The 27,756-nt window shown below is 38.6% G+C and overlaps 1 protein-coding gene across 10 annotated transcripts; it reads left to right on the top strand.

Annotated features, from left to right (window-relative positions):
• The first annotated feature begins 362 nt into the window (after nt 1-362).
• Erich2 (glutamate rich 2) lies at nt 363-26,234 on the top strand. Of its 10 annotated transcripts, none has more exons than XM_063259254.1 (10): nt 368-811; nt 1,537-1,738; nt 4,659-4,749; nt 7,833-7,915; nt 9,921-10,016; nt 12,991-13,133; nt 15,102-15,265; nt 18,365-18,422; nt 24,995-25,066; nt 26,036-26,234. In XM_063259254.1, the coding sequence occupies exons 4-10, from the start codon at nt 7,905-7,907 to the stop codon at nt 26,155-26,157; spliced, it is 666 nt and encodes a 221-aa protein (XP_063115324.1). In that variant the 5' UTR covers nt 368-811; nt 1,537-1,738; nt 4,659-4,749; nt 7,833-7,904; the 3' UTR covers nt 26,158-26,234. The 10 variants fall into 10 exon arrangements, with proteins under 10 accessions (XP_063115325.1, XP_063115324.1, XP_063115322.1 ...); XM_063259252.1 differs by having other exon boundaries at nt 7,833-7,866; XM_063259253.1 differs by lacking the exon at nt 4,659-4,749 and having other exon boundaries at nt 369-811.
• Nucleotides 26,235-27,756: the final 1,522 nt, after the last annotated feature.

Consider the following 27,756-nt stretch of genomic DNA (forward strand, 5'->3'; position numbering starts at 1 on the left):
AGGCGGGGCAGCACGGCACAGGGGACTGGAGGACAGGGGGCTGCTCACCTCATTGTGACCAGAAAGCAGGGAAGGGAGATGGGTCACCCTGGCCAAGCCCACAGTGCTCCGCCTGTCCCCGGCAGACGGAAGCCACCTTCTAACCGCAAGTCAGCCCCGCGCTCCTGGATCCAATCACCTCTCTACAGACCCACTTCTGAGCGCCCGAGGCTTTGGGGTACATCTAGAGAGAAACTAACACCTCCCAACACAAAACATCTTTGGCTTCCTAAGCTTATAACACCCTGCGCCTTCCCCTCTACGCCTTAGAATCAGAATCAGGAACAGACACCAACACTCCAATCTCCCTGCCCCACTTCGGCCTCGTCCTCCTGTCTGTCGGAGGCTGTGAGCTCCTGTTTGCAGCCGGAAGGAGGGATCTCGGTCCCCACCGCCGCTCGCCCAGACCTCTCGTTGGCTCACAGGGTTTAGTCGGCCCCGCCCAACCCTGGCCACGCCCACCTCTCTTGCCCTGCCCCGTCGTGTCTTCAATGGCCCAACAGCGCACGGCCTGTCTCCATGACGACGTGGCGTCCCTAGATCCCAGCTGCAGACCCCGCAATCGCCCAGCCCTGCTGGGCTTCTGTGTCCGCCCTTCGCGTGACTGGCTTGACCTGGTCACAGCCCCTAAGCAGCGCTGCGGGGTCCGCGGGTCTCCCCTCTCCGTCCTCGCGTGCGTGATCTTTGACGCCCTCGGGCCCAGCTCCTCAACCTTGCCCTCCTGCAGATACAGGCTCGGAGTCCCGAGGCTGCCTAGACGCCGCGCGAGAAGGTAGGATCCCCGCGTCTGGAGTGATCCCTCCCTCTCCGTGCAATCTGGCACTGAGGGAGGCAGGTCTGTGTTTACGTGGGTGTGCATGGTGACCCAGAGTATTTGATAGGCCTGTCTACACCGCAGGGCTCTGACCTGTGGATTTGGACGCGCCAACTGTCTCCCAACATATGCACAGTTAAAATACCCCGTTTTTTCCCCCAAGGCTTCCCGCTTCTTCCTTGGTTCTCGCAATGCCCCCAATGCTTATAGTTACTTTTGGAAACAGTTTAATGGCCTATAGGGGCGAGCCCCCACTGATTATAAAGACATCACTGCTTATAAATTGTCTGGCTGTAAAAATGTCTTTGGAATTTGGCAAACCTGGACCTCTCTTGCATCTAAAAAATGACGAGGTCAGTCAAGTCATCTCTAGGTGACTTCTAAAGTCAAAAAATTGACATCTTTGGCTATTCCAGCGTCTCTACACTGTACCACTATAGCATTTAAAATAATACACAGCATGATGATCAAGTCATCACTTGGCATAGGTGAATTGTTGAAGCAATTCTACCTCAAAAGAGCTTCTTTGAAAGTTACTTTTTAAAAATAAATCTGAAAAAGACACTGAAAATGTGTTTTGTTTCATTTTTCCAAAAACGAAATACTGCAATCCTGAAATACAACAGGTTTTGGGTATTTTGCTATTAGAAGTTTTGTTTTGTTGGTATTTTTTATCTCCACAGAGCAAACGACAGACCACTGCTTTTAATTGTTAAAGAGTCTACCAGACCAGAATTTCAACTCCTTTGTTGGGGATTCCACCACACTGGCTCCAGAATTCCAGACCTTTCTATCCAGGCCACCAATTAAGCTACAACCTCAGTGCTTTCTTCAGTTTCTTTGCCCTGTGCAGTCTCCTGTGTGCACTAGGAACTGACTTCATCGGTGAGTGTACCTGCAAGATGGTCTTGCTGGGTTGTAGGTAGTAACAATAGTGATAGGAAGAGGAGGAGGAGTTGTAGTCATTGTAATTCTAGTAGGAGATATGTGCTGTTATTATTACTATTATTTATTATAAGCTATGATTTTAACCCAAACAGTAGCTCTTGTGCTACACTCTTCCCTTTTCAATGAAATAGAACAATATTCAAATGATCTACAGGCATCTCTAACTGTGCTCCTCCCTTTTACCTCCACTCTAAACACCTGAAATAGAAGCTTCAAATTCTCTTTGGTCCCCTTTACTTCACTGCCCAGGGGCAGTCATTTTTACTTCTCTTTTCTTTCCAAATGCACGTCTCTCATTTCGTACATTATTATCTTTTCCCTGAACTCGAGTTTGAAAGTTTTGTTTCTGTAAAGGGCCAGATAACAAATCTGTTAGACATCACAGGCCATGCCATCTTTTTAGAAAGCATTGTAGCTTGGAAGCTACAAACCAATAAGCAAATCTGTCTATATTCCAATAAAATCTCATTTATAAAAGTAGACAGTGAATCACACTTAGTCTGTTGGCTATAATTCTTAGCTAATATCCCTGGCTAGTCCCCGAGTAGTCTTTTTCATCCTCCACTGAATTTCTTTTTTAAAAGATCTATTATTGTCTGTTCTGTGATCTCCATTCAAAGCTTTGGTTTAGTTTACATTATTTGAGGTTAAAGCCCCAAATATTTAGCACTGATGACTCATAATTTGTCCCATATACATTTTCAAGTTCAACTTTGTTGCCATTTTCTAAGAGCACAGAGCTGGACTTCCCTCCTCCTGTTGTTAGCTGACTATTTGATCCTGACCTGGCCATGTGCCACCTTCACTGTGCAGCTTGACTCATTCTTGTTTCCCACAGCAAGTTTGGGACATCCAGTCTTCTGATATTCCAAGATCATGAATGTGATGCTAGCAATTTATTCAACCATAGCAGATACAACTAATCATTGTGGGCCCAAAGGCTATGTTAATTCTAGATCTTATCACGTGTGGTCACCTTTTTCAGTTTTCAAAGAGTAGAGGCATATTAGTGTAGGTCTGTTTTGGTTTCAAGTGACCAAAAAATCAGCTTGTTTCAGGAGAGGAGGACAGAGACGGAGACAGAGAGAGGAGAGAGATTAATTGGTCCTTGGTATAGGCAGGGTAAAGCCGAAAATAGGGACTCACACATCAGTAGGAATTGTATGAGAACCTCATTTTCCCTGCCTCTGCCTCCCCCCACCCCCCATCTCTTCATTTCTCACTGCTGAGTCTTCTGTATATTCTGCTTTCTCATAGGCTACTTTTTCCCTAGAAGGTAAAATAATGAGTGCTGGGAAGTCTAGTCTCACATTCTCCCAACTTGGTAACAGTTTTACTTGAAAACATCTCGGGGAAAGGTTGTGATAAGTGTAGTCCTAGGCCCACACACTTGTTTATCACTGTGTTAGTTTATAAATCACCATGTTCTGGGGACTGTACTACCCTGTAGTCAGTTAGGCTGGATCTTTTAACTAATGCAGTGTTTTTGTGTTCAAGTGGGTTGGGTCTACCTACAAATCAGGAGGTGGGGTCAATAGGCGCATAATACCTTAATCTAGGTACTTGTAGAAAATATGGCTCTCGAAGGAATGTAAGAAACCCTGAAAACAAGTCTCAAAGCGGAATTCTGCACTAGAAGGTGGTTCAGAGGCAACCTGTGGACTGACTAGATTCTCTTCCTCTGTCATTCCAACTGCTGGCTAATTCTTTTTTGGGCTCAGACCATGAGCTCAAAATAATTTGTTTGATGCTAGTTATCACTATGATCTCAGTTAGGTCCCTATGGAAAAATCACCGTAGCCCTTTAGAAAGAGACATTTGTTATAATACTTTGAAGCTTGGTCAGTACTTTATATGTAGGAAGCTAAAATCTGATTCCAGGTTTCTCAAAAGCATGCAATCACCTTTTTGTAGTCTTCAGAGCTTAGTACAGACATCTGATACATAGTGGAACCTCTTCATAAGTTCTTTTGTATTTTGGATTTGTTGCTGGGATACTTGCCCCTGCTAAGTACAAACTTTAACACTGTTACACCCCCAGGCCAAATATTTGTTTAAATAGACATTGACTATTGCATGTATTGGGTGCTGACCTAGATCCCCAGTTTCCCAAAGGAGTGTACAGAGAAGAAGGCTTAAATAAAATGAGACAGGTAGTATAATTGTAGGGCTCCAGGAGGGTCAAAACGCTTTAGCTGAGCTTGAGACTCTGAGGGCTAAGACAAAGACTTCTCTGGATCACCTGTATTTATTAGATCTAAAACAAAGGGTGGGGAAACTGAGGAAAGTGCAGGCAATGAGCAGGACCTTGGGAGTCACTTCAAAGACTTCTCCAAGTAGTAAATTTTGCCAATTTAGAAGAACCATCTTATCTCCAGGTTGATATTTATGGTAGGAGTGTGACTGCAGGAGTGAAATTCCTTCACCTGCAGTCTCTATTTACTTAATTAGTATTGGAGCCAAGGTGTCTTCAGCTGTGGCCTTATCTTGCCCTTTGAGGTATCTCTGGCTTCACAGCCCACTGCAGGCCTCAGCTCAGACCAGTGATTCATAAAAGTTCACTTACTATGAATCAGCTGCCATGGCCAGGCAAGGGGCGGAAGCCGAGGACAGATTCACAGATAAACATAGAAAGCCAATTAGTTTATTTTAAATCCTGCTCCAACAGCATGAAAATTGGAAATAATTGTAATTGTTTGCCCCCCTACCCATGGAATTGTTGGAAGACTCTAGGAGAGTAAACCCATGGTCTGAAAGCCAAAGGGTGCACTTGGTAAAGAATCAAAGGGATAATTAAATGATGTGATGTAAACGTTAGCCATATCAACAGTGATGAACATAAAGTGTGCGTCTGCAGACCATTCATTCTGGGTGCCATGACTTCAATTTGAAGAGGTACCAAAAAGAGGAGAAGTAAGGTAGCCGAAGTTCAACATGCTGTTTACATGGTGAGATAGATAAATAGAGATACAAATGATAATGCAAATTTTAAATTGTCTTTGTCTTTTAAAAAGATAATGTACATATACTGTTCATAGTTCAAGAAGTATCAGTGAATACAAAGCAAAATACCTCGTCTATGCCTGTTCTCTAGCCATCTCTTTATGAGTCAATGACTTTTTTTGGTTTTGTTTTTGGTGCCAGGGATCAGACTCACGATCTCATGTTTACCAGGCAGGTGCTTGTGCCACTGAGCTAACCCCTGGTCCCAAGTCAACGACTATTATCAGTTTCTTTTCTGAAATCATTCCCTTCAGATATTTTCTGCATATTGGTAGTTATTTTCTAAAATGCACATTACCTTTACAATAGCTTTTCCTTATCTGCTCAGCTTATAGATTGTTGATTTAATTTTACCTGCTTATGCACTGGTTTTGCACCCTTTAAGGGTAGACTGTTGTAATCCATAAAGAGCTAGAAAGGAGAGGAGGGCTCTAAATATCAAGGTGATGCTTTTCCTATCTTGTGACTACCCGTAGGATTAGGAAAATGCATGGAGTGAAAATATCTAGCAAAAGATGTGGTCTTAGATTTCTTTTGTTAAAACTTATGTAGTTCCTTACTTATGTAGGGACAGTTAGGGAATGATGTAGGCTATGACCTAGGTACCTGATGGTTATGTATTTACCAAAAGTTTTTTGTATGTAATGCACTTGAGGAAGCCAGCGCTTGTAAAACCCTAATGTGCACTTGCTAAAAACTCTTAGCCCCTGACCTCTTCCTCAACCCAGAAATAATCAGTGAAATAGTTACTTTTAGAAACCAGCTTACCCTGTGAGTACAGTGGCCCTCTAATTCTTTTGCATTTGCAAAGTAAGCTTTTGGTTTTCATTGCTTTTATTTCTGACTGCCTCATTCTGCACGTCTCTATTCTGTAAGGAGCCTTTGGCTCCAAGCTAGCCTCACTGCACTCCCTTATTCTTCACTGCAGGGGAGCTGAGGGACCCTGAGATACCCAGCGGGGGACAGCAGATCTTGAAGGCTCCTGACCCTTCAAAGATCACCCTCCTGATGCAACTATTATTGTACTTTTTGCCCTACGCCATCAGGGTAAAATGTTTCATTTATCTTAGAGTTTGGTTTCCCAAACTGGTTTTCCTCCTAAAGATGTCTTGCTTTTCTGAAAGACTTTAGCCTCAAACTAATCAAACTAATAATACAAATTAACGTCTGACTTGGTCAGAGTTCCCCAGAAAGCAAAGCCTAAAGCAGAAGTCTAGATCTAGAGTCCAACTTATGTAAAACCAAAGAGGTAACAGAATTGTAGGCCTATTTATTTATTTGGTGACTTAAATGATTTATTTAACTGAAATGGACTTCCATTTATTTAACTGAAGTGACTTTCATTTATTTTGATGCATCTTTTCCCCATGATGATTTGCAAGAACTTCAAGCCAATATAAATATTTCATAAATATTTGGCCACTTGGGTATACCCCTACCCAATACCTCAGCAATATCTTTCAGCCACAAAACACTGAAGAGTAAAGGACCTGACACAATTAACGAGGTAGAACAAAAGTCTGCTTCAAATATTTGTTTCTGAGGTAAAGGTACCACACACCTGCTCAATTAAGAAAACCATGCTTAGGGGCTGGGAGTTTAGCTCAGCAGTGTGAGATTGTGAATTGATCCCTGGTACAAAAAAAAAAAAAAAAGAAAGAAAAAGAAAAGAAAACCATGCTTATAATGCAAGATGATTTTTTATTTTTAAGTAGGGCGTAGAACACTTAGCAATCAGTTAGGTACTGAACAGCAGAGCTACATCTCCAAGTTACGTTGGAGGAACAGATTCCAACAACTTGGGAAATTTGCCCTTGGTTCTCATAAAGTGTGCTTCTCTGGGCAGGTCAGGCTGGTGCTGTAGTGGAACCCAGGTGTCTTTCTCTTTGGCTTCCTTTGTCTGATGTTTTCCTTGACATGTTTCAGGAAGCTGTTGCCACTCTTTGAGTGTTTAATATGCTCAGTCCTCTTGGCAAGTATCTTGCAACAACAATGCCAGTGGCATGCTGGGTGACACTGCAGACTCCTCCTGTTTTGCCGTGGTAACATTTGTGTGGCATTCTTTTTTACCCAGTGCCTAGTCCCTTGATGGCTACAATGTCACCCTTTTTGTAGATTCTCTTGTATGTGGCCAAAGGAACAACCCCCTGTTTTCTAGAATGCCTAGAGAACATACAAAGGGTTCCTCTCCTCTTTGCCTTGTGTTCATCATTGTGGCAAAATCCTGAAAGGTGGCAGTTCCAGCCAAAAAGAAGGTGGACACTTATTTATATATCACTGATTTCATGCAAAATCATATCTGTAGCCTATTTACCTGAGCTTCAAAGTGAGATGGGAAGAAGGGAAGGGGTTAATTTCTGTAGATTTTTAAACTAATTTAATAATTGAGAAGAAGGAGGTTTTACAGTTAGGATAGAATTAATGCTAATAATTACTAAAACAAAGTACTGTACATGCTTAATAGCTGGATAAATTTCCATTTCATTTATATTTTAAATTTGTATAGGTGTTTAGAGGCTTATGAAATAAATATTTTGGGTTTTGCAAAAATTATCTAGATAAGACATGCTGTAAAGGTAAGAGCATATAAACTATTTTTTACAATGCTTTGAGTCCATTTTACCATCAATTTATATGGTTTTAAAAAAATTGGCTTTAATGTAAAGTTACCTTTTACCCTAGATAATTGAAATGTTCATGTAAAGGCTCTTAATAAATTACAGTTCTCCAAATACCTTGAACTAAATAATAATGCTATTTTTTATTGCTGTCTCTATTTTAGGGACCCACAATCAGACATGATGACAGATAGCTACTGTTTGATCCAAAGGATGAATGATTTATTATTTAGAGTGTGTTTGAGCATGATTTTGTCTTGAATATTAATTAAGAATTGTATGGTTGAATGTGATTGCATAATTTAAAAAATTAAATCCTCAATTTTATGTATTTCAAAAAAATTCAGCTAGAATGTATGTCGAGAATATCACTTTTGAAGAAATAGTCAGGATTTTTTCTTCTCTTTCAGAAAACATGATTCAACCAAAGGAAGCAAAGTCACAGTAAGAAGATGTCTTTGGATGTTTAGCCAGTGTATCACATGCCTTTTAAGTAATTAGAACTATATAATGTAATCATTTGTCAACTAATTAAATTTGAAAAGCCAGAGATGCCTGGATTAGCACTTCAGTTTTTGCTTCAGTAAAAGCACTTGTTACTCAAGTAGAAAGATATTTAAAATGAAAAATGAATGTTATGTTTAAAGGTATAGATAATGTTAACTTCTACTTTACAGTGCTTAAAAACTACGTGTTCTGTATTTTACATGTATAATTTCCATTGCTCCTTCCTATTTCTTGTTGATACTTATTTTCTTCAGAATATCTTTAAGTGAATATGTACTTCAAATTGAACAGACTATTGACTATAACGTGAATCATTTCTACTAACAAAATAATGTCAACTGGTATTTTAAAATCATAATAAATATCAATTTTATAGCTAAATATGAAGTACTAGTTATATTCAAAGCTCTGATTCTAAGAATTCATTAAGGTCCCCTCCTAGTATTACCATCTCTTTAATTTTGAAAAATTTTTCTATGAAAAATTAGTTTGAAAATGGGTCATGAATTCATAGGAATTACTGACAAAATGAAAGGTTGCTTCTATTGAAATTCATTTTATTAGGAGGGGGAGTATAGCTCTTAGGGGCTGGAGATGTAGTTCAATAACGGATCCCTTGCCTATCATATGTAAGGTCGTGGATTCAATCCCTAGCCCTGCAAGAAAAAGAAATTTACAGTACTTTGGTTTATTGTTTCTGTTTGTTTGTTTGGGGTTTTTTGTTGTTATTGTTGTTGTTAGACAGGATCTAGCTATGTAGTTTAGACTGGGCTCAAATTTGTGGCAATCCTACTGCCTCAGCCTCTCAAGTGCTGAAATTACAGGCAGGGGCCACCATATTTTGGTTTATTCTGAATATCATTGGCTGGAAAAAATTCTCCTTAATGCAATATTTTTAATGTTCATACTGTTTGAATTAAACATGTCCACCTTAGCTTTGTTGCAATTTGTATGTATTATATAAATATGACCTGTATTTTTATATCAAAGTAATATATAATAGATCAATGACAGAAGACTTCTGTTTACTTCAATTTAAAGTTACAACCAACCAGAAAAAAAGCATTGTTAAATATACTAATATAAATATAATGATATGGATCCTATTACATAGTTGAAAACGTACTTAAATTTAAAAACTAAAAAACATTGAGGAAAATATAAAATACAATTTATAATAATAATAGAAATTAATAGATCATTGGTGATAAGAAATTACTGTTGTGTCCTTGAGCCCGGTGTTCACGACTGTGACAAACTTGAGCCGGTGTGACCTCCATCCTGAGGTAGATAGACCCAGGGAGACATCATATGCAGCTAGGCAAAAATAGAAAAGCAGAGTGACTATTTGTGCTCTTGATCTCAGTAATTATTGCATTTGACTATCAAACTACTTTTTGTAAAGGAAAAATGATCATGTTCCTTTGCAGAGAAAAGCGAAGGTGGTTAATGTAGGCTGTAAGTTTCACAGATGTTTGATTTTAGCGTCTTAGGTGCCTTAGTGGAGTTGGAGGTGAGTAGGGCCAGACTTCGAAAGCGTCCATCAGTAGGGCTTGGTAACACACTCCTGAAACCCAGCACTGAAGGGGGCGAGCTCACGTCCACCAGGGCAACTTAGCCAGCTCATGGAGGGAGCTTTGCTTGGAAAAGAGGGTGACTGATCTGTGAAGCTGATGTATTTCTCACTGTAGTTTCTGTTCCACTTTCCACCTGGTGCCGCTCCATTGTCTGACAAGCAGGATTTGTCAAAAGGTCCTCTCTAGGTTGCATGAGGGAAAACTAGAAGTTTTCTGTCTCTCTTGCCTTAATCTTCTGATTCTTCACTCCAGACCCAGCCACAGAGAAAATAACTAAAGCAAATCTGCAGGCCCTAATTCTGACTAAACTTGAAAGAAGTGTATCTGTAGTTTTTCGTAATATAGTCGTATGCTTTATCAACTTTTCTAAAGTGAATGCTAAGTTATTTTTTATTCTCACTTGTGTACTTTAAGTAAATGCCTCTTTGGACAGAGACCAAGATTGGCAAGCAAACTTTATTCTTCACCAACACGAGTCTCTCTAAGTGTAGCTAAGCCGCTCTCAGAAAAGTAAGTTTAATTAATTCTGTTTTAGGGCCCATGTTTGAGCAACCTAGATCAACTTATGTGTTTAAAATATAAACCTTCTGAAAAAACAGTAGAAATTTGGGAACATTTTCTAAACTGCCCAGAGCTCTTTATTCACTAAAGAAAAACTTAGCATATGAACTCTTCAACATAAATGTGTTCCAGTGGGATATCTAATGACTAACTGTGTAGTTTAATAAGTACTAAATTAAATACATTTTGTTTCCAAGAAAAATATGAAGTAAAAATTTGAATCTTTCCTTAATTGTAACTGTATGTAAGTTAATGAAAATTGATCTTCTAGCATATAGAAATAATTTGTTTTAAATGGTTAGAGACCTTTTTGCCATATACGTTATTAATTTCTTAAATGCAAGTCAATAGTTGAAGTTGACTAAGTTGTGTTTTAGGTTAATTTAACTTTAGTTAAAGAGATTAAAATATTATTCTCTGAAATTGTGTATAAGAAAGATTTCAGAAACAGTCATGGTAGTGCACTCCTGTAATCTCAGCACTCAGAAAGTTGAGGCAGGAGGATTGTTGAAGTTCAAGACTGCCCTAAGCTACAAAGTAAACCCAAGGCCAGTCAGAAATGCATAGTGAGACCCTGTCTCAAAAAGACAAATAAAATAAAATAAAAAAGAAGAGAAGAAATAAAAGATTTCAGGGAGTAATCCAAAAGGAAATTTATACTTTATTGCTAAAATCATGATTTTATATCATGTAGACTGTGTGTGTGTGTGTGTGTGTGTGTGTGTGTGTGTGTTGTATTTGGCATGATGACCACTTCAAGTTGTAACATTCCATTTATATCCCAGCCCTTGAGTGTCTTAATCCCCTCCATGAGTGTTTCTTTAAGATTCTTAAAGGTATTTCTAATTATTAAACACCCAGAACTATACTAGGTGTATTAGCTTTTTTTTGCTGCTGAGACAGAATACCCAGGACCTACAATTTAAAGCAGGATAGGTTTAAAATGCTCACGGTTTCAGTCCATCATCAGCCAGCTCCAAACAGAGTCCATGGCTGAAGGGAATCGGAGAGCAAAGCTGCTTAGTTCATGGCAGCTGGAGGCAGAACAGGGGAGGTGGACAGAACAGAAGGGGCAGGCAAGGGGCCAGACACAGGCCCCGAGGCCAAGCCTCCCTGACCCCAGCAGACACACTTGGAAGTGAAGTGTGTTCCACCATTTCCCACGGCAGAGCCCAGCCATGCCAGTTGAAACAATACCCTAACCGTCATATTAGGTAAATTTCTTAAGTACTATATTTCAGTGATTCTTAGGTATACTTTTTTTCATATTTGACATCTCAAAGTTGATGTCATCTTGCACTTATTTGGCAGCACTTTTCTTTCTTGGTGATAGATAAAAGAATGATTAATCCTGTAATAAATGTATGATCTCCTAGAGTCAATGAAACATTGCAAGTCAGGGGGGAAAAGCACCAAAATTCTTGTTTATTTAGATTAGAAACTGGAGTTTATAAATTCTGGTAATCACTTGCATGGTGATCTGTGACATGACAGGAACATCACCATCGCAGAAACCAAATAGTGCAGTGAGTTCTTCTTACATGTCCAGTTTCTTCTTGGATGCTTTCTCACACAATTAGAAAAATCAAAGGAACAAGAGGCAATGCAGACAAAGGCTTTTGATTTAGTTGGGAATACCAAGGAAGTAAAAGCTCCACTTCCTCCCACAGTAAGGAACACGACAAAGGAGTTGATTGATTTGCTGCATTGGAACCCGAGACCGGTAACTTAAAAAAAAAAAAAAAAAGATTAAGATAAAAGAGGATATAACAAAACAGATCAGAACAGAACAATTTAAGCAACATAGTGTTTCATCACAAGACAACCCAACATAACAGTAGCTACCATAGTGTCTCTTTCCTTGAAATATTTGAGTATGCCTTCATATACTATAGTATCAAACATAACAAGACAGTGTAAAATCATTCAAGAGAATGAAAGTATTACAGGGTATTCAGAACCAACTAATAGAAAGTGAACAATAGTTTCTATATTATCTCCTTGTCCATAAAAAATTTTGTTTATATTATCACATATAATAAAATCCAATAAGATACAACATGATGAAACCGATGGAGACAGAAGAACAAAAGCCTGGTGGGACTTCAAAACGAGATAATATTAAATCAGCACTAGCTATTATAATGAGACCAGTAACTTAACTACTCATTTTTTGATTCATGTATCAACAGTGAAAAAAAGGGACCACCATAATTTTGGAAAAAAAATAATACTTTATATCTTTTTATATCTCTGCACACAAATGAGAAGTTAAATCTTTACAAAATTTTGCAAAGGAAACATTAAAAGATTCTTAAAATCTCAAAAAAGAAACATGGAGTTGCTTTTTCACAAATACAGGTGCCTGCCTCTAAAAATAGATTGCACTGTACAGGACCCCTTGTCTCAGTGTGCTGGCTGTAGGCGTGAAAGCTAAAAGAGAAAGTTAATCCATTTTTAGTTCAGTTGTTTAATGAAAAGACTATTTTCTATTATGGCCAAGGGTTAATATTAGTGTTGAACTTTCTACAAGTATAAAATTTAGCAATGGCAGGAATCTATTTCCAAATTTAAAAACCACAAAACTTCAAGACTGATTCCTTAAATAGTTTTAGTGCCATCATGCCACAATGATGAACCAAAGACATTTATATAACTGGTTTTTGTATGCTTTATGTTAAGGAACTCTGAAAAGATTCTAGGAATTTTTATATAATAACAAATGCCAGATAAAAATAGAACTTTAATCATCAATAAAAAAGTATTTATCATGCTTTCCTACAATGCTACTTTATTTTGACTATTTAGGTTTACTAGTGCTATATTATACTAAATATAGTGTGTACTCATGAACCCATATAAACCATTAACCAGAAGTATGACCCAGGAAACATTTTTTCTCACTATTTACTTTAACATTTAGGAAGGATGTCTCTTCAAAGAAGACTGAAAAGAAAGTCTCTAAAAACAATACTGAAAAGAGAATAACTTCAAGGAGTACTGAAAAGAAAGATATCTTAAATTTACAGTCTAATCTATGGTCATCTTATTTGAAAGAAAGTACAGGTAATAGCATTTGTCCTCTTGAACTAATAGTAGTTTCTAATTAAACACACTTTCTATGAACTCTGGGAATCGAAAATACTGTAGGTCTGGGAGAAATCATGGGAATCAAGAAATTTCCAACTCAGGCACTGAGTGATTCTGATATACAGCCAGATATGAAATCTACGGATGTAGATTATGTAAGATAATAATTATAGGGTATTAAGTCCTAGAATGGATTAGAAAACCTATGAAAGCATTTATATGTTCTGTTCACTTAACAATGATTGAAAGCCAGAGTTTAAACACTAATTTAGAAGCTATAAATACAATAGTTAGCAAAACAAGCAAGTCCTTATTCCTTAAGTTCATATTCTGGTGGGAGACAGGCAACTATTAAAAATAAATAACATAACATAACAACCAATGAATGGATCAGGAAAATGGGTACATTGGCTATAATAAATTAATGAAGTCTTATCATTTGCAACAACCTGGACAGAACTAGAGATCTTTATATAAAATGAAATAAGCCAAGCATGGAAAGATAAATAAAGCAGAATCTCACAAGTGGAATATAAAAAAGTTGACCTCATAAAAGTGATAGAATATAGAGAATAGCATAATGGTGATCAGAGGCTGGGGGAGTGTAGGGAAGATGAGGGGATGGGGAAAGATCAATCAATAGGTACTGAGTTATAGATAGTGTAGGAAGTTCTGCTATGCTAGTGTACTATGGCATGATTACAAATGACAATATACTAATATTTTAGTATCTGTGCTGTCTAGGGGAGCACAATGTAATAATATTTCAAAAATCTACAAGAAAGGAATTCAAATGTTTTCAACAAAGAAATGAGAAATGTTTAACCTTAAACATTCTACAATGTATACATGTATCAACAATATGATACCCATAGATATGTGCAACTTTATGTGACAGTTTAAAATAAATTTTAATGACAAAAACACAAACAGGAAAGATAACTTCAAGTTGTCATAGGTGCTACAACTAAATAGTGTCAGGGACATGACGTCTTTTGGTTTATGAATCAGGAAACTTCTCTGTGATGCCAAGTATTTGTGAATTGAGTGAGACAGTTGCTGTGACGTCACAGATGTCCTTAATTCCTTATTGTGACCTCCCTGATGACATCAGTGTGGTGAACTAGGCACGGACTGGGTGCGCATTGGAAGCAGCTTGAGCTGTGGAGACTGTAAATGAAATGGAAGCAGGTAGATGGTGATTTGAATGACTCACATGTGACACCTCTGGAAGGGGTTCCTGTCAATTTCAGGGTAGCACTTAGGCCTTAGAGTCTCATTCTTTGTCTGTGTTTTTCCTAACCTTGTCTTCTCTGGAGCTCTCCTGAATGTTCTTGTTTTCTTCTAACAGTACTGCCTTTCCATCATTTACAATAGCTCAGAGCCACACTCCCACCAACGAGGGCTTCTCTTCTAACTTCCCAGGTGCTCAAACTCTGCTAGAAAGAGATGAATGTATCACAAGTTCAGTCTGAAACTGTAAAAGTCTCTGAAAGACAAAAAACGCAGCAGTCTCAAAAGTGTTTCCCAAGGAGATAATTTTAGAAGACACATTGTGAACATTTTAAAAACTATTTTATAGTTGCATGTTTATTTTAATCTCTTATTTTAAAATAATTATAAGATACAGTTAAGAATAGGACTCTGGAGTCACACTAACTCCTGAATCTACCACTTAATTAGCTGCATGAATTTGAGCAAATATCTCTCTGAACTCTTAATTTCTTCATCAATAAATAGAAATACAAATAGTACTATCTCACTGGAGGTATTGGGAGAATTAAGTGGGTTCATATATGCAGTGCTCAGAAGAATGGTGTTGATCATTCTGATGATATTTTCATTAATTATCTGTGAGATTTATGGATGCTAATAGGATCTGGCCAAATTTAACTTTTGACTTTTTCATTGTTTATTAATTAAATTATGTATATTCTGTTTTAGGTGAAGAGGGCAAAGATGCAGTCATTGCAAAGCAGGAGAAAGTTGATGACTATTGCCTTCAAGATACTGATAAGTTGTCAGAGTCAACGAATGATGATAAAAGTTATATCATTGATGAAGACAGTAAAAATGGTACCCGAGCCCCATTAGAGTTGATGGCAGAAGTGAGGTTTTTTTTTGTACATTCTAATTTAAGACACTTAAAAATACTGAAATAACTAGATAGTATTAAACTGATTAGCAAATTAGTCTATATTATTAATTAAAGATTTAAAAATTAGTAAAATGACCCTGCCCACATGCAGATGCTTAGCTGGCTACTCATCTTTCTTACTGTTGCTAGGTACCAAATGAGAGGGGAGAGAAATTCAGCAGTTGGGAAGCAACATCCTAGTGAGGCACAGGCAAGAGTACGAAAAGTTTGGGCCTAAAATCCACCAGGGAACTGCTGAAGGGGTGTGTTCTACGTCCTGGGCACCATGCTGGTTGCTGGGAATACCGACATAAATGAGAGACTTGTTCTGTCCTTGAGAACAGCAGACAGAAATAATTGCAATAACGTGAAATGCACATTAGTAAAAAATGCAGTTATCTGGGAAGAGGAGGATTGAGTGACTGAGAAAAGACGCAGGAGAAAAAAGGGAGAATGATTTTTAGATAAAGACATAAATACTGTAGAACCTTAGAAACTTTGAAGGAAGACAGGAGTGTAAGACATTCAATGGCAAGCAAGATTTAAAAACTATAGGGGCTGGGGATATAGCTCAGCGGCACAAGTACCTGCCTGGTAAGCACAAGATTGTGAGTTCAATCCCCGGTACCTGAAAAAAAAGAAAAATTTAAAAGCTCAGTAGCTGCATAGTCTACTGATCATATTCTGTGACCACAGTCAATGAGGTATTACTAATAACAAAATACAATTATAAACTAAAACCACTTAAAAAGAAAAAAGAGATTCTTCTACATGGCATTTGAATTAAAAAGAAAAATTGAAAAGAAAAACTTTGGAAAATAATGATAAGCACAGCACTAAATATTAAAAGTTTTTAAAACAGCTTAAAGGTTTAAGAAGTTCAAAGATAGATGATGGTTAAGATTCCAGTGATCAAGAAAGGATGAAAGGAAATGCACTAAATATCAGAATCAGAAACTGTAAAAATAATAAACATAAATAGAAGAGAAAGAATAGAAGAAACAAGTTAATGATTCAAAGTAAAAGCCAAGTTAATATATCAAGAACTAGATATTTGAAAACATGCATAAACTGAGAGATATGATTAAAATGGAATAAAAGCACAAATAGGAATTAAAATGTTTAAGATTAGACAAGATAAAAATTTTGAAATGTAAGAAATTTATTATGGCCATTAACATGATTAATTATTAATATTATTAATATTAATAGTATTATTAATATTTAAAAGAGATTTTTCAATGGAATTTTTGTTTATATAAAACTCTCCAGAAGACTTTAATTTACAATAGAAAAATAATTATTTTCTAAAATTTAAGGGACAATCTGAGAGAAGTGGTAGAGAACTACCTAAAATGGTAGCTGGGTATTTAGCACACATCTGGAAAAATGTGAGAGATGTCTTCGTATTGGTTGATGCCACTGTCTTTTGCAGAATAAAACTCTCATACCTGTATGTGGTTCAGAATATGCCAAATACAAACAAGAACAACCATCAAAATAAAGGGCTTTATGGTTTGTTTGTTTTTAAAATCAGTCTGAATAGCTGATAACATGAGATTGGTTTAGGAAATTGTTGCCTGAGTAAAGATTAGAAAAGAATATTTAGTGCCGGACTGGGGATATAAACCCAGTGATAGAGTGTGTGCATGCTTAGGATTCATTCATCCCTGGCATCGTTCCTCCAAATAAAAGAATATTTAATGGCATGAAGAGAAGGTGATTAAAACATGTAGTTTATTTATTTAAAATTAATGCATAATCCTAATTTTTGTAAATATGTATGTGTTCATTTACAGGAAAAGAATTGAAAAGATCACATAAAGATGTTAAACCTTTCTCGATAGTAGAAACATAGGTGCTTTTAATTGGGGACAGAATGTATTTATTTAGTCTTAATTTCCTATATTAAAAATACATATTGCCTTGTAACAATAAAAATACAATAAAAAGCTTAAGTAAACTGGATGGTATAAAAATGATATAGATGTAATATTGAAAAATACTGAATGTACGGTTACTGTTTCAACTAGTACTGTCATGTTATCATGAACTAAGTTCATAGATGAAACCTGATGTGAACCAAAGGAATTTTAAAATATCGATGTTATCGTTACCAGTGACAGTTGAATCAGTTCTCAAGTTGTCCCGTCGTGCGTGTAGAATGTGACTTACAAAACAGGGAGGTTGGACCAATCCCCCAAGTGCATTGCCATCAGAGGTCCTGAAATATCATTGATTGACTGGTTGATTATAGACTCACTTCTAGAAAAACATGTTTAAATGTTAAAGCAAAATACAAGGGCTGGTCAAGAACTAGTACATACCTAAATAAAAAATGTATTACAGTGGGAGACACATTGCCACTAATTCCCCTCAAAACATTTCTCCTCACTTCAAACACATGTATCTCTTCATTCTTGCTGCTTTGGCAAGTAGTGCTGGAATCCTTTCATGATATCTTTACAAAGTGTGATTTAAAAATACAGTAAAGGTTGCTACCAACTGCCATCCAGTGGAAAGCAGGCTCATTAAAACATTACAGGGTGTCCTTATCCACCTTAGTCACAGGATGTGTCGCCATGATACTTTTGGCTCTTCTTCAAAGTGAAAAGGACCAGGACCATGAAAGGTAGCTGTTTGAACTGATCAGGGCATTAAGGTAGCCGTGACAGTGCAACCAATGACATGCATGAAAGAAGACCTCCAGAGCTGCTTCAGAAAGTGGCAGGAACAATGGGCTAAGTGGGTGTGAGGTAAGGGAGGTGGGTGTTTTGAAGGGAATTAATGGTAATGTCTTTTACTGTAATAAATTTTTTAAAAATATGGGCTAGGTATTTAGCTCAGTGGCACAGCCCCTACCCAGGAAGGGTAAGGTCCTGAGTTCAATTACTGGTACCCAAAATTGGTAAATAAATGAATGAATAAACAAATAAAATAAAAATTTAATATCTACCATATTTTTTAAGCATACTGCATAATTAATCATTAATGGAATATTTTTAGAACATTTATAATTGACATTTAAACTCTCTCTGAAAATACTTATATGAAATATTTTGTTTTCTAGTTCCTGAGAGCTGAAATGGGCCGAGACTACCACCTGGCAAAAAAATTATGTCAGATGAGTAAGTATAAATAGTTTGCTGACTCTTGGTTTGTTTCCAAAAATGTATGGTATGTGAGGTTGTTTGATTATCCTAAGTCTAGCGAATTTCCTTGTATTGTCTCAGTGACACCTTGACAGTACGTTACTATAAAGACTAATTTAGGTATCTGGAGTGTTCTCTAGTGAAATAAATCAATGTAGATTAGTATCAACTAGTCACCCCCATGGAAAAATAAACCAGAACACTAGCCCTCGTGGTAACAGCTCCTTAAATGCATGCTTTAGTTCCAAAGAAGCGTCAGGAGGTAAGCAGTCAAGTCCAAGCTAACGCGTGCACTTACTCCACAAAGGCCTGAGGGCCCGTGTGCCTGCCAGGCACTGTGGTAGCCACAGGAGGTGCAGCAGCCGCAGGACACACAGGCGTCTCACATGTGTGTGCCTCCGCCAGCAAATAAATGATAAATGAGTGAGGTATCATAGATCGTAGGTGCCATGAAGGAAAATAAAAACACGGAAGAAAGAATGGAGAAGATGGTCTTCACTGAAAGCCTTGCAGTGGGAGAAGCCGGCGGAAGATAGCAGAGGAAAAGTGTGTCAGGCAGGACGCACAGCAGGTGTGCTCACGTGGGAGGGTGCAGCAAGCAGCCAGCGCGGCTGGAGCTCGGGAACACGCAGAAGCGTGAAAGGGCGGAAGTCACAGGGGTCCTGGTCAGGGGTTTGTGCAGCTCCGAAGGACTTTCTCAGTTTAGAGAAGCGTTTGCATAGAGAAGAGAGGTAGTCTGCTATCTTTTTTCCTATCCTTCATTTTTAGCAGTTTGATTTACCCAAAAGCTTTGTCTTTAAACTATTGGGGAGGTTTATTTGGCTTCTTAAATCTGTGGGCTGATGTGTGTTCATCAGCTTTGAAAATTTATTGTCTTTTATTAACTTTTCAAATAACATTTCTGTCTCTGTGTCTGTGTCTCTGTTGCTGTCTCTCTGTCTCTCTCCCTTCCCCACCTCTTCCTGGGCCTCCAAGTACACATCAATTACACATCCCCCGACCCCTTGGTATCCCACATTTATATTTTTAGCTCTGTCTTCTTAAGTTACTTTGTATTTCTATGCATCCCCCGTGGGTATTTCCTGTTGACTTGTTTTGTTTGTATTATCTCTTGCTGTATCCATTTCTGTTAAAAACTACCAGTGAAGTCACAGACTATATTTTCCAGTTTCAGAATGTCCATTTAATGATTTGGAGCGATTCCAGCTCCCCCCTGACAGCCACCATCTTTTCCATCCTTCTTTTCCACTAAAATGCTCTTTTAATTATTTTAAAGAAGTAAATGATAATCCTTTCATTAAATCTTAAGGACAATATGACTTAAAAGTCATAACAGTATTGAACTAAATTCTTTGATGAAGTCCTCGAAGGAAATATAGCACAACTATTGTGAGGGCCTGCACACTGTGGATGTGTACTTAACTCTCTGCCTGACTTTTTAAGTGTGTTTCTTGAACACGTTTTACCTACTTTATATCTGAAGTAAATACTTTGCCTTGCTCAATCCTTCTAACCATTTTTTGAGTTTGTAAGCCATTAAGTAAAGTACTTTAGTGAAAACTATTTTTAGTAGCCCACAAACATAGAAGTTCCAAAAAGAATTCCCAGAGAAAGTAGCACCCAGTCCTCATGTTTATAAGGATACTCAACCAAGAAACGTAAGCAACGGCTCAGCTCTCTACACAGTGACAGCGACAGTCTAAGCCTGTTCCTCCCCTAGAGGGGTTCTGTACCCCCTCATTCCCAGTTCTATGCATTCCTTATGGAGCCTTAATTGCAGAAATGTTTTTAGATATTTCATTTCTATACCCATCAATCATTTCAGAAAGCCTCTGGCTGAAGCTTCCAAAATACATGAACTGATGCTACCACAGCGGTCAGTTTGGGCTGTTAGCCCTGCAGTAAGCTACATAAACACCAGTAAACACCAGTAAAATGCTGGCTGGCCTGACTGGAACCAGTGAACATACAGGAAATGTCAGGGCAAGGGAGATGAAAACTTCAAACTGATCTGTCTGCGTGGGGCTATTTCCTCTAAAAATGTCCTGCTTCTCTCCTCCTCTCCCTCCGTCTCTTCTGCTCTTTCCTTCTTTCCTTCCAAAAAGTACATATTGAGCCTCCCGCTCTGTCTTGGACATTGTGCTAGAAGCTAGAGAGAAGGCAGGTACCAAGACACACATTTTAAACCCACTTGGAGCCTGACCTTATTTTTTTTTTTTAAAGAGAATAAAACCCAATGAAACAAAACAGAATAAAGCCAATCAAAACAAAGCAGTGAAAGTGGTGCCGAACTTCAAAACAAGATAATAACTGTGGCTGCCATAGTTTATCTTGCTGTCTTCACAATAGTTGTCCATACCATCAGACAGCGAAATCAAATGAAACAAAAACAGTAAAACCAATCAAAACATAACTGAATAAAACTAAACAATAAATCAGAACAAAACAAGGCAGTGAGAACAATAGCGCACATTGTTATCTTCAAAATAATTGCTCAGGTTACCAGACACAGGAATAAAACAAAGCACAGTAAAATGGAACGAAATATTGGATTTCCAAAACAAGGCAGGAGGAAATCCTGCCGCGGTGCACACTGCCGTCCTCCAAGTAGATGCCCAGACCACCAGCCCCAGGCCTGCAGAGTCAGGGGAGGGGGAGCACTCTCCTGGTGTTTCAGCCCACACCGGCTGGCTCACAGGCAGGCGTGGTTTCTCTTCCTGTGAAGAGGAGCCTGCTTCACAGGAAGGCCTGGAAACGTAATTCGGATCTTACCCCATTGACTCACCCGTGTACAAGGTCGTGCTTTTCAGTGTGTGTCAGGTGATGGTGCCTCTAACGCTAAGGATTAGATTACAGGGAAAGAAGCCATGGTGGCCCCAGAGAGACACCAGGTTCCAGGGGTCCCACTGGCACAGAGCACTGCTCCTAAGGAGGAGCAAGGGCTGGTTGGTGTGCGGCAGAGAGGTCAGAGATGGGGTGTGGAGAGGAGATGAACGTCTCCCTCGGAGGCAGATTCTCAACCAAAGGTATGAAACCAGAGAGGCCCAGGTTCAAGGCCAAGGAAGAATGGAAGGTTCTTAGGGAGAAAAAGCACTCATTCTTTGCTGTTCATAAAAAAGCAAATTTGAGGGCTGGTCCAAATCCCTCTCTGTATTTAAAGCCACCTATAAAATGAATTTTTCTTATCTAGCAGGAAACCCAAACATTTATATGTAAATCATTATGGTCTAGATATTCTTGTCTGTTTTACCATCTTGTAACTCCTCCACGTAACAGTCCTTCCTGTCTGTATATACATGTATAACTACTAATGTCTATAAATATAGATTATAGAGTTCCATATTTATGCATTTATATAGGTATGTATTAAGCACCTACTATGGAAACATTCATGAGATTAGTGTTTAATTCTTAAAACAATTCTATAGTCAGACTACCCCAGAAGTCTGGGAAGCCGAGCCAGGAAGATCACAAGTTTAAGCCCAGCATGAGCAACTCAGTGATTTAGCAAGACCTTGTCTCAATAAATAAATGAAAAAAAAAAAAACAGACTGGGAGTGTAGCTCACTATAAAGTATACAGTTCAATCTACACTACTTTCCACAAAAAAAATTCTGTGAGGCAGACATCATTAACTTCACTTTACCAAGGAAGAAATTGAGAATAAGCACAAAGAACTGATTCATATAAAGTCACAAAATTACTAAGAGGTAGGATTATAATCCAGATCTAATTTAACAGCCTGTGATTTCTCTGTTTCCCCATTTGACTCACAAGCTTACTTCTCCGGTAAAAGTGGTAGAGACTTGGGCTATAAATAGCTTCATGGATCAATCAGGCTAGCAGTGGCTCCTGTGGTTACCTAGTACAGTTCTTTTCTTTGTTTTTAAGGTAATTAATTTATACAAAGTAATGCATCCTTGTGCTTCAAAAAGGCTGTACGTATTCATTTTCCTGCATAAAGTGTCTGGTTCCTGGGTAGTTACTTGTGGTCCAAATATAGGCGAGTCCTTTACATCTTCATTTGGCTGTAGAGCATCCCACCTGGCAGCCAGGCTTTTTCTGTGCTTGCCTTTTTAAAAATGTGTGTTGGGTTCCCCCAAGAAATTTCATCTGCTGGCGTAGGCTGGAGCTTTATCTGTCTTCCACACACAGTGTTTACATAGTCTCAATCTTGCCTTAGCCATTTGCTTGCTGTCTGGTGTAGAACTTACATCTTTGCTCTGTGCTGTTTCCTGCCAGGCAGCAGGGCAGCTGGGAAAATGGCTTTTAGATGGGACTGAAAGGCAAGAGTCCCAGGACTTTTTCTTATTCATCTCATGAATGACTGTGGGCTTTTTGTGCCAACCCTGCTTCCTGTCTCCTGGTCGCTTCACCTATGAGTCAAAAATTGGCAGCTCAGTCTCCTCAGGGTATCACACTTACGCTCCCAGACAACCTGAGATTCTGCCTCCGTGTGGAAAACACACTGAACCATTAGAAGACCTCAATTTTAACCATGTAAATGTCAAAAACTAATGGCTTGAAAATCAAAATGGTTCTCATCATTATAGATCTAATGCAAATACAGATATATCTTCAGAATAGGTTTCATTTTGAGTAAGCTCACACTTTCCTATTTACCTACACTATAATAGGAATTAAAAGTCTGTTTCCTAAGCTGGGCGTGGTGGCACAGGCCTGCAATCCTAGCACTGGGGGGCAGACGCAGGAGGATCTTTGCAAATTCAAGACCAGCTTTGGGCTACAAAGTGAGCTCAAGGCCAACCTGAACTGCATCGTGAGACTCTGTCTCAAAAAGACCCTCCAAAAAAGTCTGTTTCCTATTCATTTGTCTATTCATCTCTTTTGGGGGTTTCCCCTATATGGCAGGCAGTCTGCTGTTTTCAGCAATGGTGAATAACAAGCACTTTCTGCCCTAGACTTGGCCAAGTCTGAGGAACCTTAGAGCCCATAGGGAGCAGAACACCTTGCTTCCCCACCCCACCCTGTCATTGGTGCACCCACTGAAGGCTTGGGACGGAACCGAGCCACTCTCTAGTCCAGAAACCACTACAGAAAGTGTCATAATGACCAACTTTTATTCAGCATTTACCATGTGATGAAGGCTGATAATGAAAATTTTAAAACTGTGTACCAGGGAATGTTAAAGGATTTCTTAATAAGTGTTCTACCAAACTAATTTCTGTTATCAAATGAATTTTAAAAACCACATACCCCACTCTATAAAGATTTATAATAGTTTTGAGTGTATAAATGATTTTATAAAACCTTGATTATTCTTTAGTATAAGTTATTCCTAATTAACTTCATTTAACTGAATATCTAGAGTACATATTAAGAAAATAGTATCCAAGAAGGTAGTGGGAGAAATTCTTCTCTAGAGGCTCAGCATCAGAGCAAGAGTTATACTAAAGATAAGCATATTTTCATTCAAGTTAAAATGTATGAAAAGGTACTTTTATTAGAAATTTTTTACCACATGTAATGATGTATAAAATACCTGGGATTATTAACACCTGCTTCCCAAGCATGCACACAGTTGCACTAACCCAGATTGATGACTAAGTTGTTGATTATGTTAGTGGATTAGAAAATAAAGTCACCAGTTCATTGTGTCAGGATGAAAGCCATGGGCAGAGTCCTGCAATCAGTGGAGCCTTGAACCATCAATTATCTCTTACTTTAGCAAGATGAATGGCACTCTTGATGTTTCAGTGCCCCCTGGGGGTCGCCATGATATTGTGCAGTAGTCAAATTAAATCGATCCAGAAAGAATGAAAAATACACAAGACAGATAGGAAGAAGGTAGCGAGTGACTGCAGAGAGAAATTTTTTTTAAAAACTATGAAACTTTGAAATAAACTGAAGCTCTGGTCTCTAGGACGTTGGTTACATACCAAGAAGCCTAAAAAGTCCACTACAATAGTGTGATTCAAAGGAAAGGTGACAGTCACATAAAGGATCCACAGAAAGGAACAAGTAGTGCTAAAATCAGTAATTTAGTGAAGAGGGGAGAATCCTGTCAGGCAGGCAATGACTGGGGTAGAGACCAGGGTAAAAGTTCTCAGGATGAAGAGGAAGAAAGAGCATCAGTCTCCCCTGACTCTGGTCCTTTGGGCTTAGATGGCACCTAGAGTGATGTCATGTAGAGCTTGGGTGTAGGAGATGAGGGATTAGAAAGCACACGAGAGGGAACATTAGGAGAGATGTGCTTAGGAGACTTCTAGGCTTCCAGCCTCCTCATCACCAAAGTCTGCCTCAGCAGGATCTCTCCCTCTTTATATACACGGTTACTGACCTGTGCAGAAATCCGTTTCTAGGTGACAGAGCTAGCAGTCTTTAGATGGGAGGTAGAAAATATAATGAAGATAATTTCTCTTACAACGCACCAAATGTAACTGGAGCATTTTTTCTGTTTATGGTATAATTATTGATGTTCATTGTTTTGTGCATTTTCACCTGCTCTGATTGGCAGTTTCATTCTAAGGACCCTGTTTGCTGAAACACTTCGAGCATTAATAATACATTCATTTGTCCATTTTTAGTCCTCATCTATGAACCAGAAAATCCTGAGGCCAAGGAGTTTTCCTCACTTATTGAAGAATTGCTGCTGAAGGGTAATTTTAAAAATTGAAATTCCTTTCTTCTCATAGAACTATGAGCATTGGTCTTCAAAAGCCCATTACCCTAGGAAATTGTCAAAATGTGTCTTCAGAAAGTAGTTAAGAAACAGCTAAGTGACTGTCTAGTGAGACCAGTGTAGTGAGACCAGTTGTCCTTTATGGATGACAGAGATGACTATCTTCACACTAGGAATGCAACTGCCTGGGCAAAGCAGACTTCCTGGGTGACAGTCACCAGGTACCCATTAGCCCCAGGTGCTATCACCTCCGTCAGTTAACAGTGTTAGCCCTTAATTTTAGGGGCAGCCAACCCCTTCTAAATTAAGTCTCAATTTCTCTTACTCCATTGAAGAATTTCATTAATAATAGTAAAAGTGATTTTTTCTAGGCCTATGTTTTAAATTATTTCAACCGACGAATGTCATCATGCCTATAAGAGTGTCTCTTCCTTTCTACCACATTCCCCTCATGAGTTAGCAAAGCTCAGTTCAATTCTTATGTTCCTAAAACACGTATTTCTTGGTAGAGTGATAGACAAAGAGAGTTCTGATATTTTTGAAGAGTGGAAATTTTTTTAACAATTTTTTTTAAAAAGGGTGAAACTAAACAACAAAGCAGATCAGAAGCAAAACAATGTGACACAGATTTCAAAGCAAGACAACAGGAGGTCTACAGTGGCTACCATAATGTCTCTTGTTTTCTTCTAAATAGTTGTCTATATCTTCACACACAATGAATTCATACAAAACAAAAAGGTATACAACTCATCAGAACAGAGTAATGAAGCCATTACAGGCCTTCAAAACCAGACAATAGGGAAGTCAACAGTGGCTGCCATGTCTCTTGTTCTCTTCAAAATCCCTGTCCATACCTTCATGTGTGTTTAAATTAAACAATACAAAACAGACTAAAACCACAAAGAGTGGAAATGTTCAGAAGCGTTTGTCTTTCTTTCTGTGGCAGAGGAAGCTCAGAACCTGGAGGAAAACGAAGAGGATAGTGAAGAAGACAGCAGCACCGAGAGCGAGGACAGCAGTGAGGACCCGAGCGGGGAGAGCTCTGACGAGCGCAAGGACGGGCCGTGACCGTCGCTGCTGCGGTTTAAGCGTCGTGCATTTTCATTATTGTATACCATACAAATATAAAGAAGACTCTTGCTCTATCTTGGCCTGGTTGTAATTTCTTTGGAACAGAGTTCTTTTAAGTTTTCCATATTCTTAGTCTGAGCTCCTTATTTAGACCATATCTCTATGTGAATTATTCAGAGAAAAATGAAGAAATAGTATGTGACAAGTGTTGTTCAAACTGCTCTACGTGCATTAACGTATTTCCTGAAGTCACATGAAGGGAGCACTGCTGTAAGCCTCATTCAACCGAAAACTGAGGTACGAGGAGGTAAGTCGTTTGCTCGGCCTCCGGTGCCTGTTAACGTGAACAGCCCGGATTTGCACCTGGACTTTCGGTCTCCAGGACGCAGACTGTCAGTCCCCTGGGCATGACTGCCTCTATAGCGCTTGTACTGTATTCTGCATAGTGTGCATCTGTGTCTGCAATGCTGCTTTAATTACTTGTTCTTCCAGCCTTTGCTACCAGCAGAGAATGTCGCCACCTCTGTATCCCTCACGATGGGACAAGCACCTAGCAAATGATAAAGTGTGATTTATATCCTCAATGAAAAACTGGAGTGAAAGGTAAACAAAATGTTTCTGTGTTTCCATGAAACATTTACAAGGCTTTACACTTATTATCAGTCTACATTGTCTTGCTGATGCTTTATTCTTTATTAATGAACTTCTCCTACTTTCAAATTAGATTGTAAAGTAACTAAGGTAAGAATGAAAACGATCTGTTTATGAGTGTGCCAGTGTGAGTTGAAAGTAACCATTTTGACCTTTCATTCTTGTTAGCATGATATTACGACATACTTCAGATGCTTGCAGTGTGGTTTATTCTTTAGGCATTTTGTGGCCTGAAGGCATAAGCTGAAAGAAGTGAAGGTAGGAATATATGACCCTCTACATAATCTTTAATTTACAGTAAATTCTCAGAGCCCTGTGTGCAAATAACTAAAGAGTGGCAGAGGTCTGGCTGACATATCTCAGGAATGGCCTGCTTTCACTTTAATTTGAGTTGAATGTTCCTCATCACCATAGGAAACCCACCAGATGGCCATCTGATAATGCTGCTCAATTAAGGAGCCACCTCCATGCTATAAGAAGTTCCTAAAATCCTCCATAACTGACAATGAGATTTTAGTTTTCTTTTAAAGGAACAAGGTAGTTCTAAGGAAGAGGCTGGATAAAAGGCCATGTTATGGATTTAAATTCTGGAATTTATAGTTTGTCTCTCTGAGGTCATGAGTACTCTTTCCATGTTCTTTACCTGCACTCTAACCAATAGAACTTGGGGTGCTGGCCCAGCCTGATAGTAGGCATGTGTGTATAGGCAACAATAAGAGTTTTAAAACCATCTATTCAGCATTTTTAAATTAGCAGCTTTTCATGGGAGTCCTAAAAGCATGCAGTTATTCCCACCAATCATGGAAGTTGAATTTGGGATGACTGAGGTTAAATGTTGGCTTGAATGTTGGAAGTCAGATGAAGAAATAGGTAGTTGGAGGTGCTAGGTTATGTCCTAGTTTTAGAGATCAGGTGGAGCCCAGTATTGGAACTGCTTCACATGTA

This window comes from Cavia porcellus, unplaced genomic scaffold (genome assembly GCF_034190915.1).
Source record: "Cavia porcellus strain 051 isolate PalLab524CR breed Dunkin Hartley unplaced genomic scaffold, mCavPor4.1 scaffold_12, whole genome shotgun sequence".
Taxonomy (NCBI): domain Eukaryota; kingdom Metazoa; phylum Chordata; class Mammalia; order Rodentia; family Caviidae; genus Cavia; species Cavia porcellus.

Excerpts from the sequence above, each read along its gene's own strand:
- Erich2 (XM_063259252.1), top strand. The coding sequence starts at position 7,838 with ATGATTCAACCAAAGGAAGCAAAGTCACA. Across the intron at positions 13,134-15,101 it reads TTATTTGAAAGAAAGTACAG|GTGAAGAGGGCAAAGATGCA; the intron begins GTAATAGCATTT and ends ATTCTGTTTTAG. Across the intron at positions 15,266-18,364 it reads CATTAGAGTTGATGGCAGAA|TTCCTGAGAGCTGAAATGGG; the intron begins GTGAGGTTTTTT and ends TTTGTTTTCTAG.